Genomic DNA, 12508 nt, shown 5'->3' with positions numbered 1-12508 from the left:
TGATCCACTGGTGTTGCGGAACTGTGGAGAGGCGCTGGTCCAGCAAGAACTTGAGGCTGTAGTGGTCTGTGCGCACATGGAATGACCGGCCCCAAAGATAAGGCCGCCAGTGGCGCACCGCCTGAACCAGCCCAATAAGCTCGCGCTCGTAGGCCGCGAGCTTGTGATGGCGAGCGGCGAAGGGGCGGCTGAAGAAGGCGAGCGGTCCCTCGCCCTGGTGAAGGACGGCGCCGAAGCCGATGCCAGAGGCGTCGCAGTCCACGATGAACGGCATATCGAAGTCCGACATCTGGAGGACGGGTCCCGTCGTGAGTGCCCACTGGAGAGCCTCAAATGCCGTAGTCGCCTCCTCGTCCCAGGAGAAGGCGTCGCGTCGAAGGAGACGCGTCAGTGGCGCGGCGATGAGGCCAAAGTCCCGATGTACTTCCGGTAGTAGCCGGCGAGGCCCAAGAAGCCGCGGAGCGCCCGCGGTGACCGCGGGATCGGCCACGCGGAGACGGCGGCGACCTTGTCCGCGTCCATCGCTACCCCGTCCGCCGAGATGACGTGCCCCAGGTACGCGACGGAGGTCGTGCCGAACGAGCACTTCGAGCGCTTGAGGTGAAGACGATGCGCTCGAAGCTCGTTGAAGATGATGGCCACATGTTGGAGATGCTCCGCCCAAGATGCACTGTAGATGAGAATGTCATCAAAGAAAACAAGCACAAAGCGGCGCAAGTATGGGCTGAGCACGTCGTTCATCAGGGCCTGGAAGGTCGCCGGCGCGTTGGAGAGGCCGAACGGCATCATCAGGAACTCGAAGTGGCCATGGTGAGTGCGGAACGCCGTCTTCTCGATATCGTCAGGGTGCATGCGCACCTGATGGTAGCCCGAGCGAAGGTCGAGCTTGGTGAAGAAGCGCGCTCCGTGTAGCTCATCCAAGAGCTCATCCACGACGGGGATGGGGAACTTGTCCTTGGACGTCAGGGCGTTGAGGGCGCGGTAGTCGATGCATAAGCACCATGTGCCGTCGGACTTGCGCACAAGGAGCACCGGGGCAGAGAACGGCGATGTCGAAATCCGGATGATGCCCTGCGCGAGCATGACCGCCACCTGACGCTCGAGCTCGTCTTTCTGCAGCTGAGGGTACCGGTACGGACGTACGGCTACAGGTGCCGTGTCCGGCAGCAGGTGGATGCGGTGGTCACAGGGCCGCACGGGAGGGAGGCCCTGTGGCTCGTCGAAGATGTCGCTGTGCTGCTGCAGGAGGTCGGCCAGGAGGGGATGCGGTGGTCACAGGGCCGCACGGGAGGGAGGCCCTGTGGCTCGTCGAAGATGTCGCTGTGCTGCTGCAGGAGGTCGGCCAGTGCGGACGCCATCAACTGGAGCTGTGGAGTCACGGCGCCGGAGCCGCCGATGCCTGTCCACTGAACGCGACGGCCGCCCTCGCGCCAGAAGATGAGGGACAGCACATCGAGGTCCCAAAGGATGGGGCCGAGAGTGGACAGGAAGTCGATGCCGAGGATGAAGTCGAGGCAGCCCAAGTCGATGCCGACGCAGTCGATGGAGAACGGCTCGTCGCCGATGAGGACGGGAACCTGCCGCGCCACCCCCTGGCAAGCAAGGCGGTCCCCGTTGGCGACGGTGACGCTGAACTTCTCCGAGCCCGCCGGTTGGAGTGCGAGGCGGCGCATGGCGTCCCCAGACAGGAAGTTGTGCGTCGAACCCGTGTCCACGAGCGCGGTCAGACGCTCCCCGTTGATCGTCACCGGAAGCAGCATCGTCTTTGCCGTCTTGATGCCAGCCATGGCATGAAGGGAGACGACGAAGGCGGTCGCATCGACCGGCCCGTAGGTCGTGACGCCGGCCTCAGAGAGTGTGGTGGCGTCGAGCTCCGCGGTGAGGGCCTCCACCTCCGCGTCGTCGACGGTCTCCAAGTAGAACAGGCGGGCGCACGTATGACCCGGCGCATACGGCTCGTCGCAGTTGAAGCACAGGCCCTTGCGGCGCTGCTCGAGCTGTTCGGCCGACGTCAAGCGCCGGAAGGTGCGTGTCGGCGCGAGGGCAGCCGCCGTAGCGGCCGGCAGGGCGGGGCGTGTCGGGGTGGCGGCCGCCGGTGCGGGTCGGGTCGGGGAACGCGTGCCGCGGCCCGGGAACGCCTGCTGCAGGGCGTTGGCGCGCTGCTCGTACGCGCGTGCGTAATACATGGCCGTCTGCAGGTCCTGGGGGTCGCGCATCTCGACGTCGATGCCGATGTGGTCGAGAAGGCCGCCGACGAAGAGCTCGGCACGTTGGCGAGCCGTGACGTCAGGCGCATGGCAGGCCAACGTCTGGAAGCGGTCGGCGAAGTCCTGCACCGTGGTGGTGAAGGGAAGGCGACCGAGCTCGGCCAAGCGGCTCCCACGTATGGGGGGCCGCACCGGAGGAGACACAGGTCGCGAAAGCGCTCCCATGAAGGCATCCCGCCCTCGTCCTGCTCGAGGGCGTAGTACCAAGTCTGGGCGGCGCCACGGAGGTGGTAGGAGGCGATCCACGTGCGTCAGACGCCATGGTCCGCTGCCCCCTGAAAAACTGATCGCACTGATTGAGCCAGTTCAGGGGGTCGATGGTGCCGTCGTAGGTGGCGAACTCCAGCTTGGTGAAGCGGGTTGACTGCTGCACGTGTGGCGAGGTCGCGTAGGTGCCCTCGTGACGGCCTAGCGCGGCGGAAGGAGAGTGTTGCAGCACCACGGAGCTCCCGGCGTACGGATCAGTGTACCCGCCGAACCCCCCGAAGGTGGGGCGGGTGGCTGCAACACCGTCGGCTGTAGTGGCGCCGTCGTGTAGGTCGGCGTGTCCATCCACGTCGGTAGCGGGGACGGCGACGGCGACGGCGGCCACCGGACCTGGGTGATCGGCATGCCCTGGGGCACGACAGTCGCCGGGGGCGGTGGCGCGAAGGGCGCCGCCGGCGGAGGCGGTGGTGGCGGGGTTGCGTACGGAGCCTGGAGGAGAGTCCGAAGGTTCGAGACCGCCAGGTTGAGGTCGCGGATCGCCGAGGACTTCTCTGCCGGGGAGAGGACGGGGGCGGGTTCGGCCGTCAGGGCCACGGGACCGGAGGCGGCCGGACCTGAGGTGGCCGGCGGCGGCGGCTGCTGTGAGGTGGCGGGGAAGGCGGTGGTGGCGGCGGCGGTGGTGGTGGGAAGGTCCGACAAACTCATCGAACCCAAGCTACCTGATACCAAATTGGTAGAGGCCGGGGTTCTACCAGGTCTCGGACGTAGGTTGTAGGGATGGAAGTGCGGGCTGCGAGGTTGGGGACGCCGGCGCCGGCGGTTGGGCGCCGTCGCGGCGTGAGAGAGAGAGACGGAGGCGGCTAGGGTTTGGGGCTCTCGTCTCCTGAGGGAGACGACAACAGAATATACTGTTTATTGTCTGATTAATATCAAAGGGGTACATGTGTTTATAAAGGAGGACAGCTCCACTAAACCCTAGATAGCTTGGACTCTAACTTGAACTCTAATATAACTTGGACTCTAATATAACTTGGACTTCTAAGATAGGTAAGATAACTTGGACTAAGCCCGTAATTAACCCTGCCCATTGGGCCTCCTCCGTTGGTACGTTGTACCGGTCATAACAACAATACTATTCAAAGTGATCCACACTATTATAGTAGTAGAAAACTGGCTATAAGATGCTTGCCTTGACCAGCATAATCATTGCCTCATGTGAAACACAGAGCATGAACAGCATACACCTGAGTTTGATCAGAGGTACCCGAGTGCTCTACAGAACAACACAGGAACATCAAGACTAACCGAAAGGGTATTTCATTACTAATTCGAGGTTACAACTGTTCTGTCTCAGACAGCCAGCCATACAGAGCAGCTAACGGGCGGCCTATCTTTCTTCCTCGAAAACACAAAAGATCATGCAAAATATAGGTTCTGACCTATGTGTATGACACTACTTACTACTCTTGAGTTTATAGAGCATATCTACTCTGCCCCGAGTCAAACTCTCCCAGGTCCGAAAGTTCATAGAAAAAACAATCAACGTCGATCTGGTAAAGCAGACAGATGTTGATATAATTTTTTCTATAAACTCCGTCTAAGTTAAAAGGGTTCGACTCGAGACAAAGTAGATACTACTACTACTGTAACACCCTACGGTTGGTATACTCCACAACTGGATTGCTGAGGATTCTTCTTACCCAGCAGCAGCTGGAGTAGACGCAGTCTTGCTAACACTATCATCAGTTGCACCTATGTTTGGCGCTCGTGTCGGATTTCATCTCCATTTTCACCTCACTGTTTTTATTTTTCTCAAAGGGGCTTGATTTAGCATTGTTGGAGTCATTCGACTTGCTGTTTCTGAGCTTGTCAAGTGCTTGCAGCAATGATGAACCAAGGATCGCTTGCAGTTTCGCCTCGTCCATTGTATTCAGATCCGTAATGTTCAGATCAAGTGTAATCTTCTCTGTAGGAGTGCCACTGTCGGACGGCACATCTTGTTTGCTGATTACCGCAGTCGAATTTGAGCAGTTTTGCTTCTTGACGTCTACTTCACGGGGGTTTTCTGTCTGAATGTTGGTAGCAGCAGGGCACGGTGCAATGTTACCATCCTCAACCATATCACTTTCTACAGATGCAGGTTCATTTAGGTCAATAATAAACTTGCTACCATCAGTTTCGACAGGACTATGTTTCCTTTCAATTATGGCAGGAGGGCTATGATTCCTCTCAACTATGGAAGCAGGGCTTTGGTTCCTTTCAGTTACGGCATTCCCTTGGAGGTCATTTTCAGAATTACCAGTGATGTTATTTTCTTCAAGTGAAGGGCGCACTTCAACTATGGCATTCCCTTGGAGGTCATTTCCAGAATTACCACTGGTGTTATTTTCTTCACGTGAAGGGGGAAATTCAACTATGACATTCCCTTGGAGGTCATTTCCAGAAGTACCAGTGGTGTTATTTTCCCCAAAAGAAGGGCGCACAAGCTTTCTTCTCTTCTTTTTGCCGCTAACCTCCTTTCCTACATCCGTATCCAGCCCAGCAGCTTTGCTGCGCCTCTTGAAGTTCAAGAAGGGAGGATCTGCACTTTCTTCTCCTTCTAGTCCACTTGGCAGGTTTAGCTCTGCAGGAGGACAAGGCATGTCCATGCCCTGTTCACGTACCAGCTGTTTATAACCATCTTCTCTAGGACTTGTACTCTTGTTACTCCACTGTTTTGTTCTCTGAGAAAGTAAATAGAGCAATTGGTTCATTGAAGGGCCAGTAATTTCTTGGGAAGGTAGTTGTGGCTTCACTGATAAGCGAGAAAACACGTTCTTTTGTGGACGCTGACTAGGAACTGCCATGTTGCTTTCACCTCCTACATCATGATCAGTATATGGTCGATCTGAAATGTAGGCTAATGTTTCATGTCCAGAACCTGATGAGGCTGAACCATCACGATTAAAATCGCGTCTCTGTTGTTCTTTTTCGAAGTCCTCAGGGCGATCATGGATTGGGATGTAGCCAGTAAAGCTTTCTTTATGCTGAACCATTGCTGATACTTCAGGAGCTTCGGGATAAGGCGGCATAGCTAGCTGAGTCGAGTCTGGAGGTGTAACGGATTTTCTTCTGTTTAAATGCAGATTCCCAAATGCATACATCTCTTTGCATTGGTCGCAGTTAATGTCATAATCATCCTTCCAGTGAGAATTGCGTTGCGGACTTGATGAATCATGATATGATGGGAAATTCAGAGTTGAGGTCAAATAGCTTCTTTCATCACCAGTTGGAACCTGAGTTGAATACCGAGAACATGACAAGCTACTGCCTCCAGATGACTGCTTTACTGACAACCTAACTCCATCAGATGGGCCTTGCATCATGCATCCGGAAGACAAGTTATTGTGCGGATAATCATCAGATAATGGGTATGCCTGATTTGCCACAAACTGATCTTGGTAGTATCTAGCTGTCTGAAAGTAAGGAGCAGACACTTGAGTTGAAGTGCCATCTATTGCTGAAACATCTCGTTGATGTTCATGACTATGATAAGGTTGTTTTATTTGGTTGCTGTGGATGGGAGCAGTCTGGACTCCAAAAGGTTTAGTTACCAAGGGCATCGACACACTTGGCTGTGTTTCAGAAGTAGGTGGTACAATTAGATGCATGCTGGTAGAAGCAGAGCAGTTTGTTTCAACAGTTGAGATCTTCGGGGTACTCGAGGGTATCAAAGTGTGGGAATGATCAGCAGAAAAAGGAGGACTATTTGGACTCAAGCTCCTTTCGTCTGTTCTCCTTCTACTTGAGTACTCCTTTTCCATATTTGCACTTGTTGAATAATTGCAAATAGGGTGCTCTACCCTCTTCTTGTCAAATAAACCATATAGCCGGACAACCTGCAAATGGAAACAAGAATTTGCCTCTAAATTACCTTGCAAACAGAAGGTTAACAAACTCAAAGTATAAGGTTTTTTTAGCAAACCTGCTGGTAGGAAAGGTCGAAGTAGAACTTCTTTGAGATGTAGTAGTTCTCTTCTATGGCAGGAAAAAATTCATCTTCATTGAGTGGTCTGCACTTCCAAACAATATTGAAGCAAACCTAGGGGAAGCAACAGCTCAAAACCAAATAAAGAGTTATAATCTTTAATCAGTAAGTGGCGGTCAGCATTACATGAAAAGAAACAGTTCCCCACTACTAAATATTATAGACAGTCGTCATACCCTTATTCACCATGTTACCCCCCTATTATTGGCCAGTAGCACATGAATGTGGATTTCACAAATAACTAAGAATACCCCTCCTCACCATGTTCCCCATTATAAGCGGCTAATAGTACATGAATATGGATTTTTAACAAAAAAAGTGCATACACAAGTCCACCAACAATTGCATACAGTAGTAAATGAGTCATGTTCCCCATTATAAGCGGCTACTAGTAGACAAATGTGGATTTTTCAACAATAATAGAGATTACACAATTCCACCAACTTCTAGATACAGTAGTAAATGAGCCATGTCCACCCAACTTTTATAGAATCTTTATCTGAACCAGAAAAAAGAAACTGCAATTCACAGAACAACGTTTCACTACTTTCTCTAGTTCTCTAAAAGCCCAAGGGTGTAACAGTAGCATATTCTGCTGGACTAACTAAATCAAGAGGCAAAAGGAAGGGGGCAATTGCCATTCACAGATTGTTCAATCGCAAATTATTCATGTTTCCTAGGCCCAAGGGTGTAACCATACAACATGACAACACATCAACAATCAAGAGGTATAAGCATACGACAAGAGCTGATTACCTGTGCGGGATACGTGCGGCCGGTGGACCGGAACGCGGTCCTGCTAATATCCATGCCGCCATCGGAGGCAGCCTCAAAGACGCCATAGAGCTTACGGAAGGTGTAGTCGAAGAGGAACAGGGGCATCCCCTGCTTGACATTGGCCACAAAGGGCCCATACTCTGGCGGTAGCCCGAAGACGCCGGTGTTGAAGCAGTGATCCCTCGTCTCGCTGTTGGACATGAAGATGGCGCCAGCCATGTCGGCGTCGCCCTCCCGGAACGAACACCTGGGGCCCTGGAGCCTCATCCTGCACTGCACAGGAGAAATCCATCAGATCAGATCAGATCAGATCAGAGATAAATAAACCTTGAACAAAAACCATGAGCTTTGTACTCTTATACAAACAACAGTCCCAGATTGCATACAGTGCACGGTTGATTCCAAATGAGGCGGGAAGTGAGCTAATAGGCGGAGGAAACCACAAAAAATGAACGCCAGAAGGGGGGAAAGCAGAGGTTGTGGTCCATGGGAAGTAAGTACAGAGGTCAGTGGTATCTTGGACGGTATAATAAAGATAAAAGTTTAAGAGCAAAGCGGCCAAGAACAGTGGTGGCGTGGTCTTGAAAAAGACGGCAGATTGGATTTGATTCGTTGACGATGATTCTTAGGGAAAACCACCTCTGTTGTTTTCAGGTTGCGATTACCCCCGTCCTCGCGCCCATTAAAATACAGATCGAAACCGAAAATATAAAGTGGCTAGAATTAGTCTGGAGGCGACCGCGCGTGGATCCAAATTTGACTGGCCGGCGGAACCGGGCGGCGAGAAGCTAGCGTAGCAGCCCTATCTTCTTCTTTTTTCAAAAAAGAAAAGAAACAGAGCACGGTCGACCTGACGCCGGCACGGCGGGATGAACTACGAGCACGTTAGCAGCGGGGGGAGGGGAAGAAGAGGTAGTAGCGAACATACGTGCGTGTCGCCGGTGCCGGCGGTTCGCGTGGGCTCTTGCTTGGCTGTCGATTCGTGTGGCGCTTCGATCTTGTTTGCTAGGTGAAGCGGCGGCGGTGGCGGATTGATTGGGTTGGAGTGGATTTGATGGCGATGCGATTGGGGTTCATAAGAAGGGGAGGGGAGGTGAGGGGAGGGGAGAGGATGGCGATGCGATTCGGATTGGGCTGGGATTGGATGCGGCTGCGGTTGGGTTCGGGGTTGTCTCGTCTATCTCCGCTGAGAGCAAGAAATCGTCTCCCGTAGGGCAATGGAGGGGAGGGGAGGGGAGGGGAGGGGAGCGTTGGTACCTACCAATCTGCCGGGGGTTTTCCGCCGCAGCAGGGCAGGGCAGGGCAGGGGAGGGGACGCTTTGCCGCGTGCACGCGTGTCGGGCCACGAGAGAGGTAGGTAGGGCACGCGCGAGCACACGGAGGGGAGGGTGTGGGCGTCGTGGGCCACTAGCGCTACTCCCTCGCCTTCTTTCTCGGATGGGCCGGCCGGCCAGGAAGGTCAACAACCCTTCCCTTCCCTTGGCCTTGCTTGCTTGACTCCATTTGTTTGTACATAGGAAAATGATTAAAATCAACCGACTGATCTAACGCGGGGATAAACCTCCTTCAGCACTTGCCACGTGCCCCGGCCCCAGCGTTCGCCACGCTTCCTTATCCAACAAGGACCATCGTCCCATCGCCCGCTGTTCTCCATCCCACTCCTGGTTTCTTGCTCCCCGCGTCGTGCAACGCATGGCCTTGCGACCCGCTCTGCTCCATCGTCGAGTTGCGGCAAGGCTTACTATCATCGGCGCTGCATCTCATCCCGACCGCCGATGCCGCTTCTCGTCCCGGGGCACCGGCGCTGCAGAGCCAAAGGGAGAGGCGGCCAAGCTGCAGCAGCGCCGACGGCGAAGCCGCGCTGCAGTGGGAGAGGCGGTTGCTTGCTGTCATGGCCGGCCACAGAGTTGCGCTGCAGCAGGAGAGGTGACGGCCCGCTGCCATGGCCGGCGGCGGAGCTGCGTTGCAGCACGCGGCGGTATGGCGACGCTGTTTGCACGCCGGCGGCGCAGCTGCGTTGCAGCAGGAGAGGCGAGGAGGAGATTCTGCCATGGTTTGCCACGGAGCTACGTTTGGAGCACACGATCTTGCGACATCATTGCTGCCATGGCGGACGGAAGAGCTGCGTTGTAGCAGCGAGGTCATGACGGCGTCGGAGCTGCGTTGGAGCTTCGCCGGACGTCATGTGCTGCGTTGGAGCTTTGCCGGACAAGGGCGGTGCGTCATGAAAGCTGCAATGGAGCCTCGCCGGACGCGACGGTGCCGTATCGCAGCTCCGCTCGTGCTGCAATAGAGCTTCGTCGGACATCATCGATGATGAATTGGTGCTCTGCCTGATGACGACAAAGACGATGCCAGAAAGTTACAGTGGAGCTTTTGTCTGTGTAGCTTCGCTGCGTTGAAGCACTCACGCATATACTACTGTCGTGGCGTTGCTGTAATCCAGCGGTCCCTACAGCCAGATCGGACGGCTAGACAGCCGGATGGTTTCTCTAACAAATCATCCGACTGATTCGTAGCACTCGCCTTGTATATATGATGATACCAGTGACAAAGGCAAGAATTATTTCGAGATGTGGCGGACAGTCCTGGCCAAACGGGCCTGGCACGGTACGGCCCACCCAGGCACGAATATTAGCCGGGCTGTGTCGTGTCGGGCCACGTGCGCAACCTCTCGGCCCAGGCACGACACGGGGGTTATATGGGCCGGCCCGTCGACACGCCAGGCCCGCTAGCGTGCTAGGCTTTTAGCAATTTAGGTTGTTATCTATGTCGATTTTGGCCTGTTCGGCTGTATTTTGGGTCAATTTTGATATATTGGTTGTTTTTTTGATCAATTTTGGTCTATTGTGTCTTATATATAAATAAATAATAATAACGATAAACGGATCATGCCATGTCGGTCCGCATGCCCACCAGACACGACCTGAGACGGGCTACGTGCCTGACACGGCTCAATTAGATCGTACCATGCCTGGCCGTGCTGGGCCGCCGTGTTTCTGGGCCGGCCCAGGAAGCACGGCGTTTGGCCAGGACTGGTGGCGGGGTTTGAGAGGCAACAGGAACATGCAAGCGTGAGTATCACGGTGCATTGATGGGAGGCCGATGTGTGCCACATCTATCTGGGATGGATGGCTACAAGTTTTGTTCGGTATTTTTATGCTTATACTTTCAATGGCCCAATATACATGGTCTGTGCCTGATATTGCGTCGATGACCAGCCGTGGCTGCCCGTAATGAAAGTATTATAGATAGTATCATACATGTCAATTAAGCAATTTTTATGAGGTGACATAGAATTAAATGAAAAAAGAGAGGGTTGAGTATCATATTATGATACCGTATCATATTAAATGATGTGCTACTATGTGTCTTACATGACAATAAATGAGCTATCATATGGTACTAACATATGATACTATGCATTACGAATGTGGTATCATACACTAGTATCATATGCATATGATACTACCCATTACAACCAGCCTAAAACTGTGGTTGTAGCAGATGGCTAAAATATACTCCCTCCGTTCCTAAATATAAGTTTTTAAAGATATTTCATTAGGAGTCTACATACGGAGCAAAATGAGTGAATCTACACTCTAAAGTATGTCTATATACATCCGTATGTAGTCAACTAATAAAATCTCTTTAAAGACTTATATTTAGAAACGGAGGGAGTAATTATGTGCAATGAGTGCATCTGCGATGATGAGTTTGTTGTTTCACACGGTGGGTTCGCCAGCCCAAACTTGGGACAAGGGAAACATGGCATGGGGAAGAGGGAAGGGTCATAAAACATGTATTCAAAGGCTGATGAAGTTGTGCTGTGGTAACCCACTAGTTGCTACACCTTTGTAACATCCCAAACTTTAATTTCAAATGTTATATTACAAGCATATTCGTTTTCTGCATATGGGTAATTATATTTGAGTCATCTGGCTTTTTTCCTAACTATGCAAAGTATTTTCTTTATTAATGACTATTCTAATAAAGTCCTCATAAACATATTTGCATTTTATAGTTTGCTTATTGACTATGTGAATTACATAACCTAATTTGAATTTTTGGGGTAACTGCATTCATCTATAAAGCATTTAAAGTAAATATGTGCGCAAATAAAAATTTATTCAGTGCTAAAACTATTTTTTACCTTAGTTAAACCAATATTTTCATATTTATTAACATATAAATTGTTATTTTATTTAAAAAAATCACTTAAAATTTAACTAACTATAAAAAATTCCTAAACTATAGTGTTGAGCCCATTCTATTTTTTCAAATGTGGGCGCATCCACAACACTAGCGCAGCCGCTCAGCCCACCTAGCCAACGTCGGCCCATCTCTCCTCCTTCCTCTTTCTTTTTCTTTTCCCCTCCTTTCATTGACGAGCGGGCCTCGGCCAACTTTCCTTGTGCAAGTCCTAGCACCCAGCCGCACCACCCCATACTGGCCTTCCCTCGTCCCCGCATCATCCCCGTGGATCCCGTAATCACCCCCTCCCCCACCCATTAACACACATTTATGCACCGTGGCGAACAACGGGAATCCGGAAGTTGCCGGATTTTTGCCCATCACTGCCACACGCCTTTGGCCATCTTCGATCCCTATAAGTACCTCTCACGTTTCTTTCTTCCTCCTCGTGTGAAGCCCCCTCCTTCGGGAGTTTGCCCTCCTCCCCATCTCGAGGAATTGATAGCCGGACTCGAGGGCCGCCGCCACTTCCATCAAAACTCCCGACGCCTCTGATGAGTCTCTCTTAAATATTTTCTTCCTCTAGTGTGATATGTCCATGCTCACCTCCATGACTCGTTTCTTCTTTGGATGAGCAGCCAGAGCACGCCTCATGTTGATATATCTCCAACGTATCTATAATTTTGTATTGTTAAATGCTATCATATCATCACTTTTTATGCTTTACAAGCCATTTTATATTATTTTTATGGACTAATCTATTAATTTAGCGCCCAATAAAATTCTTAGAATGCTCTATTCGAATTGTAGTTATATTTATCATTTTTATGCTTTACATGCTAATAATTTTTTTAACAATGTTTTGTTATTGTTTTAGCTTCAAAACCCTAAGTTGACCTTCTATATATAGTCATAATTTAATACTCTCATTGAAATAAATTTTATTCTAGATAAACCCTCTTATAATGATCCATATGAAACCTATCTGGTCATATGTTACCACCATAAAAATTTGGAGTTACTAAATTGTTTAATT

General features: G+C 51.6%; 1 protein-coding gene across 2 annotated transcripts; it reads right to left on the bottom strand.

Annotated features, from left to right (window-relative positions):
* Positions 1–3775: 3775 nt before the first annotated feature.
* LOC123452033 lies at positions 3776–8659 on the bottom strand. 2 transcript variants are annotated; one of them, XM_045128608.1, is made up of 4 exons: positions 8540–8659; positions 7258–7551; positions 6439–6555; positions 3776–6352 (listed from the first exon to the last, which is right to left on the bottom strand). In XM_045128608.1, exons 2-4 carry the CDS (start codon positions 7543–7545, stop codon positions 4217–4219), a joined length of 2541 nt encoding a protein of 846 aa, XP_044984543.1. In that variant the 5' UTR covers positions 7546–7551; positions 8540–8659; the 3' UTR covers positions 3776–4216. The 2 variants fall into 2 exon arrangements, with proteins under 2 accessions (XP_044984543.1, XP_044984542.1); XM_045128607.1 differs by lacking the exon at positions 8540–8659 and adding an exon at positions 8207–8518.
* Between the last annotated feature and the right edge of the window lie 3849 nt (positions 8660–12508).

The sequence above is a fragment of the Hordeum vulgare genome, chromosome 5H (assembly GCF_904849725.1).
Source record: "Hordeum vulgare subsp. vulgare chromosome 5H, MorexV3_pseudomolecules_assembly, whole genome shotgun sequence".
NCBI lineage: Eukaryota > Viridiplantae > Streptophyta > Magnoliopsida > Poales > Poaceae > Hordeum > Hordeum vulgare.
The sequence above is the reverse complement of the archived record's forward strand: the minus strand, read 5'-3'. Positions and strand labels throughout refer to the sequence as shown.

What these genes read in the sequence shown, in the direction of transcription:
- LOC123452033 (XM_045128608.1), bottom strand. Translation starts at nt 7,545, where the DNA reads ATGAGGCTCCAGGGCCCCAGGTGTTCGTTCCGGGAGGGCGACGCCGAC. An exon ending in GCCGCACGTATCCCGCACAG is followed by an intron (nt 6,556 to 7,257) that starts GTAATCAGCTCT and finishes TGCTTCCCCTAG; the next exon opens with GTTTGCTTCAATATTGTTTG. An exon ending in TCGACCTTTCCTACCAGCAG is followed by an intron (nt 6,353 to 6,438) that starts GTTTGCTAAAAA and finishes TTCCATTTGCAG; the next exon opens with GTTGTCCGGCTATATGGTTT.